Genomic DNA, 9,769 nt, shown 5'->3' on the forward strand with positions numbered 1-9,769 from the left:
GGCCCCGTTTTCCGACCTTGTTGGGTCGATTGTGTACACTCAGTGGTGGGGGATATCCCTTCAGACTGGTGCAAGTAAATGACTCAAGTCACGCCTAGGCAAACAAGCAAACAATCATGGATCTAACCGGCAAACAAACAAACGCATACACGCACGCACGCACGCACGCACACCGGCAATACACACACGGCGCACACAGACACACACACACAGCTTGAGGCACACAGACAATCCAGTTTATTAACTGTTTGTTTGTTTGTTTGTTTGTTTACGTTTGTTTGTTTGCGTCTACAAAAAAACTTTATTGATATAATTGTTTTTATCCCGCAGAGCGGCAATCCTGGTCACTGAAATATCGTCTCAACGTGACTTTGGACGAGATTTCACAACGATGAACAGGTCGTCGCAGTCTCGGTCAGCCAGCAGGTTCGTGGAGCACGTGCCATCCGCCTTGTTGCCCTCTGACCCCAACATGTACTGGAGACTGTCCGTGGAGGAGGAACGTCTGGTCTCCCAGCTGACGGAGGCTTATACAGTAAGGGAGGGCTTTCTTATATCACAAAAGGGGCTTTTGTTCCGTGCAAATGCCTTGTAAATCGCGAAAGTAGCTTTCGTTCAGTGCAGATTGCAGATGGCCATGTAAATCGCGAAAGTAGCTTTCGTTCAGTGCAGATTGCAGATGGCCATGTAAATCGCGAAAATAGCTTTCGTTCAGTGCAGGTTGCAGATGGCCCTGTAAATCGCAAAAGTAGCTTTCGTTCAGTGCAGGTTGCAGATGGCCCTGTAAATCGCGAAAGTAGCTTTCGTTCAGTGCAGATGGCCCTGTAAATCGCAAACGTAGCTTTCGTTCAGTGCAGATGGCCCTGTAAATCGCAAACGTAGCTTTCGTGCAGTGCAGATTGCCCTGTAAATCGCGATATAACCCTGAAGGCTTTTTTCTAGGACAAGAGCGTCTTTCCATTTGGACACATTCCAATAATCAACATCCTCGCGGCTTTCTCTGACTGTTATGCCAACGTCTTTGCTAAATCAGCCAAAGACACTGTCCTTCTCGTGTAAACGATTGTATGTATTCCCACATTTATATCCAGGAGTATATATTTAATACAAGCATCTTTCCATTTGAACACATAGCAAAATGCAACAGCTAGCTTGGCTGCTTCCTGTCTAGAGTGTGAACTCTATTGTGAATTAATGTTACAGATTGACACAGGTGTCACTTACGAAATCAATTCATCACAGAAGACATTCAACATTAACAGTCGACCCGGAGATGCTTAACATGACGTGTGCTTCTTTCAGGTGACCCAGTCTGCCCAGACATACGTCAAGCTGTCCAGACCGTCCACTCTGTGCGGTGACCAGGGCCACAGTATCATCGGTCACATGGCTAAAGATATGGTCCACTTCTTTACTACCGTGTCCGATTTCTGTTCCTTGCCGGTGAGTCTACCATTCAAGTTGTGCGGAGAGGGGGGGGGGGGGGGTTCAGGCGTAGGGGTAGAGGGAAGGAGGGTCCAATCTATTCAGTGATCAAGGTCAGAGTATCATCGCTCACATGACCAAAGATATGGTCCACTTCTCCACTACTGTGTCCGATTTCTGTTCCTTACCAGTGAGTCTACTATTCAAGTTGTGCGGAGAGGGGGGGGGGGGGTTCAGGCGTAGGGGTAGAGGGAAGGAGGGTCCAATCTATACAGTGATCAAGGTCAGAGTATCATCGGTCACATGGCCAAAGATATGGTCCACTTCTCCACTACTGTTCTTATTTCTGTTCCTTACCGGTGAGTCTACAATTCAAGTTGTGCGGAGAGGGGGGGGGGGGGGTCAGGCGTAAGGGTAGAGGGAAGCAGGGTCCAGTCTACACAGTGATCAAGGTCAGAGTATCATCGGTCTCAAGGCCAAGGACATGGTTCACCTTTTCACACTTGTCTCCGATTTGTGTTCCTTACCCGTGAGTCTACAATGTGTGCGGAGAGGGGGTCGGGGATTGAGGGTCACGTGGTATGGGTAGAGAGAATAAGGGTTCAGTCTCTATGGTGACCAGGGTCAGAGTATCGTCGGTCACGTGACCAAAGACATGGTCCTCTTCTGCACAAGCGTGTTCGACTTTTGTTCCTTACCGGCGAATCTACTATTTTTGCGGAGATGGGGTTGGGGGTCGGGGTTGGGGATTAGGGGTAGGGGTCGTGGGAATGAGGGTTCAGTCTATACGGTGACCAACGCCACAGTATCATACACCTTTTCACAACTGTCCGATTTATTGCTGGTAAATCTACTATATGTGCGGAGAGGGGTGTGTGGGGATCTGGGTATTGGTAGAGGGAATGAGGGTCCGGTCTCAAGGGTGACCATGCAGGGCCAGATTACAATCGGTCACATGGCCAAAGGCATGGTACACCTTTTCACAACTGTGTCCGATTTCTGTTCCTTACCGGTTAGTCAACTATGTGTGCGGATAGAGGGGGGGGGGCGGGTAAAGGGTACGGGTGGAGATAATGAGGGTCCAGTCACTATGGTGACCAGGGCCCCAGACGGCATCCTTGGTCACATGATCAAAGATATTGTCCACTTTTCACCACTGTATCCGATTATGTTCTGTTCCTTACCGACGAGTCTACTTCCCTCTGTTTCTGTCTCGTTCTGCCTGTATGTCTTTATTAATGAGGTATGTGTACGTGCTCGGGAGCTACTATTTCAAATTGGGTATGGTTTTGGAGGGGAGACACACACACCAACATTCCAGTCCATTCCTAAAGGATTGACAGTTCTGTTTACTTCTTACCTGTAAGCTCAGGAACGATATGATCAAGAGTCCCGTGAGGAGATGGAGTACAAGTAAGGAACGGTTTTGCGATTAGCTGTCTCATGAACACAGTGCCACAAATTCATAGTTTCTTTTTGTCTTTTTCCATCTTAGGCCAGAGACCAGGCAGCCGCCCTCAGTTTCAACGCCATGCCTCTCTTCCTCTTGAGGAACGCGTTCGCCGCATCACGTGACTTTGAGGACACTGACATTCCCAACATCATCCCCGACAGTCACGTGGCCTCTAGAGAAGAGCTCGTGCACCTTTTGTGTCAGTTTCAGCGCTCGCTGCGACCCGTCTTGCGAAACGACATAGCGACGGCGGCCATTTTGCAGTGCGCTGTTGTCTTCGACGCACGAGCGCCTGACGCGTGGGACAGACAGAGGATTAACCGACTGCAGGACAAGTTAGTGGCCTAGCTGGATGTAGCGTAGTTCCCTCAAAAATGGCGGTCCTTAAGGCCTGGCGCTCACCTATCTGTAACTTCAGCAGGACAGACGACGCACTGCAGATGATTATCCCAGCCCGCTACACGTGGGGTGAAAGGAAAACAGGCCAAGTTCTCGTCATAATCCCTATCGCAGCATCAATAATATGCAGTGCGTCGTCTGTGCCGCTGAAACTGCGCAGGTATATTCTGCCCTTAACTAGGCCCGACTTCGCGAAGTCTTTTTACAGAAAACTCAGTGCTAATTAAAGCTTTGTGCTAAAGCTTTGCGAAGGATACTTTGCGTATTCCATTTTGCCCAGTTAAGGACAGGCTTTAGGACGAGGGCGATAATAAATAACTCTCCTTCAACGGTTGGTCATGTAGTTACGTCCCTTGACCAGGAATGGGGTTTACGGGGTGAATCGAATTTGTTAGGTTAATTCATCGCATTTCCTTCCCGCGGAGAACATTTGTATGTGCATTTTCAGTGTGTCTACTTTGGGAGATCAATTGTCTTTATGGATTTTATAATACTCCTGTCTGGCAGGACAATAATCATTGCGTATACCGGCACGGTTGGTCTAGTGGTAAGGCGTCCGCCCCGTGATCGTGAGGTCGTGGGTTCGAACCCCGGCCGGGTCATACCTAAGACTTTAAAATTGGCAATCTAGTGGCTGCTCCGCCTGGCGTCTGGCATTATGGGGTTAGTGCTAGGACTGGTTGGTCCGGTGTCAGAATAATGTGACTGGGTGAGACATGAAGCCTGTGCTGCGACTTCTGTCTTGTGTGTGGCGCACGTTAAATGTCAAAGCAGCACCGCCCTGATATGGACCTTCGTGGTCGGCTGGGCGTTAAGCAAACAAACAAAAATCATTGCGTATACGTACCAGTGTTTCTGATTGCCAGATGCAATCGGACCTTAGTTCTTTCTTTCTTTATTTGGTGTTTAACGTCGTTTTCAACCATCGGACCTTAGTCTTGCTGCCCTCAGATACATGTTTCTGATAAAGTACTTCGTCGAGTTCTAGTTATCCTATCTAGAAGATAAATTGTATTAATGTTGTGCATTTGTTTGTTTCTTCTACTTTAGGGCAGAGATGGCACGGACATTTAGTTTTGTTTCTTTGGAAGCTTTTCACCTTTTTAAAAAATGTTTTTTAAAGATCCTCGATAAAAAAGAAAGAAAAAAAAGTGGGTTTTTTTGGTCTTATAAAGTAATATTTGATGAACTTTTGGGTCAGAATTGACGTTTTTTGCGACTTTTTGATCGAGTAAAACATGTAGTTAATGGGACACATTCATCTTCCAGAATAATAAAGATAGAACTTTGAAGTGTGTTTTATTTCCCTCTTAACAGGCCCCTAGATCTAGTAACAGAGCCTCTTTTTCATATTCATGAACATATTTTGTTCCCAGGGTAGATATCACAGGCACAAAATAAATCTCGGAAAAAAAGCTAATTTTTTTTACTTTGACAGAACTTCTAAAATTATTCCTAACAAAAATCATAAAAAGTCTCTCTGTTAACAGTTACTAGGCAGAGACATCATTTCTAATGAACATTTTCAAAAAAGTAATGAGATTGAACGAATACAAGAATAGTCTCGAAGATGGATAGTTCCCATTGACGGTGCATGTGTTCAAAAAACGATTCTGAGAAAACAGCGTCAAAAGTGTTCAAAATGGTGTTAAATATCAATAAAACATTTTGAAAATGATTTCTTTATTTCAAGAAAGAAGTGAACGACGATGCACAATGATTCTATGGTGTGTAAAAATGCTGATAACCTAAAACACTTTTTTGGACCAAAATTCTGTGCCATCTGTGGAGAACAACCGTCTTTTCAAATCATCTCCTTTTTCCCCTCTCGGGCACATCAGTGAACCTGACTCCAGTGTTCCTGTATGGAAAATGATTTATCTTTGTTCATTCTTCAGCGTTTCTCTCTGAGAGAACAATCATTTTAGTGAATATCTATCATATGATTTTTGTCCCCAGGAACGTAATTCTGATGAAGTAAATGTACTAGTTAGTGTGTTCTTTAGTCCTCTCAAAGATAGATTATTGCAATTCTCTTCTGGCCGGTCTCCCTAAGTACCTTTTAGATAGACTTCAAAGGATCCAAAATAACGCTGCCCGCCTGGTCTTCAAATCTTCCAAGTATGAACACGCCACACCCCTTCTTCACTCTCTACACTGGCTGCCTATCACTAAAAGGATCGAATACAAACTCTCCTCTCTTTCTTTTGCCGTCGTTTCTGGTTCTGCCCCAGAATACTTGTCAGAACTCCTCAATCTCTACACCCCCTCTCGTCAGCTTCGCTCCGCCGCCGACACTCGACTCTTCCGACTCCCCACAGTGCAAACAAAGACATGTGGCGAGAGGTCCTTCGCCTATCAAGCCCCTGTGACCTGGAATAGATTACCTCTGCCTCTCAGACACACAGATTCTCTCACTACATTCAAGACAAATCTCAAAACACACCTCTTTCAGCGCAAGTGACCCCTCCAGCATCTCCCCACCCACCCCATCCCGCCCCACCTCACCCCCTACCTAGTGCCTAAAATAACGTGTATATATATTTTCTGCGCTTTGTGTCAGCACTGTTTGTGTGTGTGTAAATAGTACTGTTGACACGTTCTTTATATAGAAGCCTACTGTGGTTCTTGTGCTTAGGCTGTGTATTGGACTGTCACTGTATGCCTGCATTATTAGTTGTCAGTAATTATTACATGTGCTGATTGTTCTCTTTGCCTGCGCGCGTATAGTATGTTGGTTATGTTTGGTCATAGTATGTTTGCTTATGTTTGGTCGTTATCTTTGCCTGTGCGTGTATTGTATGTTTGGTCGTTTTCTTTGCCTGTGCATGTATAGTTTGTCGGTTATGTTTGGTCGGTTTCTTTGCCTGTGCGTGTATAGTATGCTTGGTCGATGTATGTATTGTAAAGCGCTAAGAGTAGACATTTTTCTAGAACAGCGCTATAAAAGTTTGCATTATTATTATTATTACTACACCGAGTCTTGGTGTTTCTTCAGGGAACATAAATTGTCTGTGTGTGTTTTTGTTTTTGCATTTAGTCAAGTTTTGACTAAATGTTTTAACATAGAGGGGGAATCGAGACGAGGGTCGTGGTGTATATACATATATATATGTGTGTGTGTGTGTGTGTGTGTGTGTGTGTGTGTGAGTGTGTGTGTGTGTGTGTGTGTGTGTGTGTGTGTGTGTGTGTGTGTGTGTCTGTCTGTCTGTCTGTCTGTCTGTGCGTGTGTGTGTGTAGAGCGATTCAGACTAAACTACTGGACCGATCTTTATGAAATTTGATATGAGAGTTCCTGGGTATGATATCCCCGGACGTTTTTTTTTCATTTGTTTGGATAAATGTCTTTGATGACGTCATATCCGGCTTTTTATAAAAGTTGAGGCGGCACTGTCACACCCTCATTTTTCAATCAAATTGATTGAAATTTTGGCCAAGCAATCTTCGACGAAGGCCGGACTTCGGTATTGCATTTCAGCTTGGTGGCTTCAAAACTAATGAATGAGTTTGGTCATTAAAAATCGGAAACTTGTAATTAAAATAATTTTTTTTATTAAACGATCCAAAAACAATTTCATCTTCGTCATTGTCTGATTCTAAAAACATATACATATGTTATTATTTGGATTACAAACAAGCTCTGAAAATTAAAAATATGAAAATTATGATTAAAATTAATTTTCCGAAATCGATTTAAAAACAATTTCATCTTATTCCTTGTCGGTCCCTGATTCCAAAAACATATAGATATGATATGTTTGAATTAAAAACAAACTCAGTAAGCTAAAACGAATAGACATACAGAAACGCGTGTTATCCTGCTCAGCGCGACCACTACCGCACTATTCTGCATGGCTTGTCGATTTCACTGCCTTTGCCACGAGCGGTGGACTGACGAAACTACGAGTATGTGGTCTTGGTGAAAAAAGCAGTGCGTTCTGTTTCATTCTGTGAGTTCGACAGCTTGACTAAATGTTGTTATTTCGCCTTACGCGACTTGTTTGTTTGTTGATTGGTATTTCTAGCTCAGAGAACAATCGTCTTCCTAAAACATAGCATGTTTGTCTACTGTACAGGAACATGATACTGATAAAACACTACATGGAATCACAGTGTGCGTAACTGGAAGATAATCCTTTTTGCATTTTACACAGAATACTCGTCTTTCTAAAACGGCTTCCTTCTGTCTTCAGGTACATGATCATGATGAAGCACTACGTGGAATCTCAGTGTTCCTACCTGTTTTGCTGGCACTACGTGGAACAGATGCTGACTTTGGTGCAAGAGGCTAGAACCTTGGGTGTTATGGTTACGAGACAGTTCAAAGGCTGGAAGAACATCATTGACCCTTTAATCCAGCAGCTAGTTCACCCTGAAGAAGAGAAAGGGTGATGTGTTTAGCACCTTCTGAGTTCTCAACGTGTGAGAGAAGTACCTGGTTGACATACTAGTTGTAATGTGCAGAGTGACACGAATCTGGGATGCCATTTTCGGTCAGAGATAAGCTGGCTGACACAGTGGCCCCTTTGCACATGGCTTGGATCTTAAAACGCGTGTGCCCCGGTGTACTAAGTGCTGCGCATTTTGAGTTCTCAACGTGCAAGAGAAGTGCCTGGTGGACTGTTGGGTATAATGTGCAGTGTGACACCAGATCAGGAAGTCACTTTTGGTCAAAAATTACCTGACACAGTGGCACCTTTGCTCAGCTAGGTATTCTTTGAACATGACCTGAATCTAAAAACGCTTGTGACCCGGTGTACTAATAGTGCGTGAAATGAATCTGGGATGTTATTTTCAGTCAAAGATAAGCAGGCTGACACAGCCAGTGGCGCCCTTTGCAGAGCTACTTTGCACATCATGACTTCAATCTAAAAACGCTTGTGCCCCGGAGAACGTATTACATGTACTCAATGTGCATGCGTGACATGAATCTAGGATCACATGTACTGAGTTCGTGACGTGAAGCTAGGATCACATATACTGAGCTCGTGACGTGAATCTAGGATCACATGTACTGAGTTCGTGACGTGAAGCTAGGATCACATGTACTGAGTTCGTGACGTGAATCTAGGATCACATGTACTGAGTTCGTGACGTGAATCTAGGATCACATGTACTGAGTTCGTGACGTGAATCTAGGATCACATGTACTGAGTTCGTGACGTGAAGCTTGGATCACATGTACTGATTGCATGACATGAATCTAGCATGACATTTTCGGTCAGAATACACATGTCCCTTAGCAGAACTTGGCGCTCTTTGCACATGACTTGAATCTTCAGACGCTCCCGAGCTCTTTAACCAAAACCGAAGTGACGTATACATAGGTGTACTGCGTGACATGAATCTGGGACACCATGTTCGGTCAAAAATAAGCGTACACAATGACGCCGTTGCGGAAATAGGCAAACTTCGTACATGAATTTGAATCCAAAGACTTCTGAATTCTTAAAAAAATTCGAAGCGCCCGGCCGGGTCGAAATATTAGTGACCATTAGTTGTAGTCGGCGACAATAGCGTGGGATGCCATTTTGGTGAAAATACATCGTGGCGATTTCGCAGAACAATGCACACATTGCGCATGACTTGAATCAAAATACGCCAAGTTCGGTCTAAAATAAACCATGGTGACGCAATCGGTCAGTAGCTTACTTTTGTTTGGCTTCTCACACAGGCAGCTTTGTTCAAGGGGCGGTACTCTGGTTTCCAGCTAGAGCGGTCGCGCAGGATGGACGAAATAGCTCACGTGTATAAACCAAGAGAGGTGCGATATGATAATAGATTTGGCAAATGTAAAATTGTATTCGCAAATAATAGTTCACCTACTACTGTAAAAAGTTCTTTGGAATGTATAGCGTTGCCGTGACGGCCTTTGTTTCACTTTTTTTTTTCTGAATCTTGCGATGTTGTTAGGCATATATCTTGTGCCATCGTGTTAAAATGGAGCATTCGAGACGTGTTTGTTTGTGGAAGAGTTGAAAAATGGAAAGGATGACCTCCATACAGCGCACTGGAGCAAAACATGAAACTCCTTGTTGCACACATACTGCATGGCCACCCCTTCAAAAAGTACTTCAGACTTCTAAAAACATGGGGCATTATTGTGAAAGGTGACAATCTCTTATTTAGATTACGGTTTCTTAGCGACGGACATTGCCTTCTACTGTATCAGCAGTTTCAGACGTTATATGCAAATGTTACTAAAATGTATTTGTGAGAAGGAAGAGACTGTTCAAAGGTTAATAGTTACGACATGACTGTTTAATGGCAAAAGAGTTAATGCAATAAAAGTGTGCAGGTTTTGAGACGATAATGGAATTCTCCTTCCGTCGAGCTAACCTATTTAAACAGCCACGCGGGCGGGGATGTAGCTCAGTCGGTAGCGCGCTGGATTTGTATCCAGTTGGCCGCTGTCAGCGTGAGTTCGTCCCCACGTTCGGCGAGAGATTTATTTTTCAGAGTCAACTTTGTGTGCAGACTCTCCTCGGTGTC

At 44.3% G+C, this 9,769-nt stretch overlaps 1 protein-coding gene across 1 annotated transcript in view; it reads left to right on the top strand.

The window, feature by feature from the left end:
* The window catches only part of LOC138982972 (uncharacterized), a 17,727-nt gene extending 8,705 nt beyond the window's left edge, over positions 1–9,022 (top strand). Inside the window, exons 2-5 of the mRNA XM_070356364.1 lie at positions 331–535; positions 1,303–1,443; positions 2,921–3,213; positions 7,471–9,022. Of these exons, the coding sequence (XP_070212465.1) occupies positions 392–535; positions 1,303–1,443; positions 2,921–3,213; positions 7,471–7,669 (777 nt within the window). The 5' untranslated portion in view covers positions 331–391 and the 3' untranslated portion in view covers positions 7,670–9,022. The remainder of the gene's footprint in view (positions 1–330; positions 536–1,302; positions 1,444–2,920; positions 3,214–7,470) is intronic.
* The last annotated feature ends 747 nt before the right edge of the window (positions 9,023–9,769 follow it).

The sequence above is a fragment of the Littorina saxatilis genome, linkage group LG12, assembly GCF_037325665.1.
Source record: "Littorina saxatilis isolate snail1 linkage group LG12, US_GU_Lsax_2.0, whole genome shotgun sequence".
NCBI lineage: Eukaryota > Metazoa > Mollusca > Gastropoda > Littorinimorpha > Littorinidae > Littorina > Littorina saxatilis.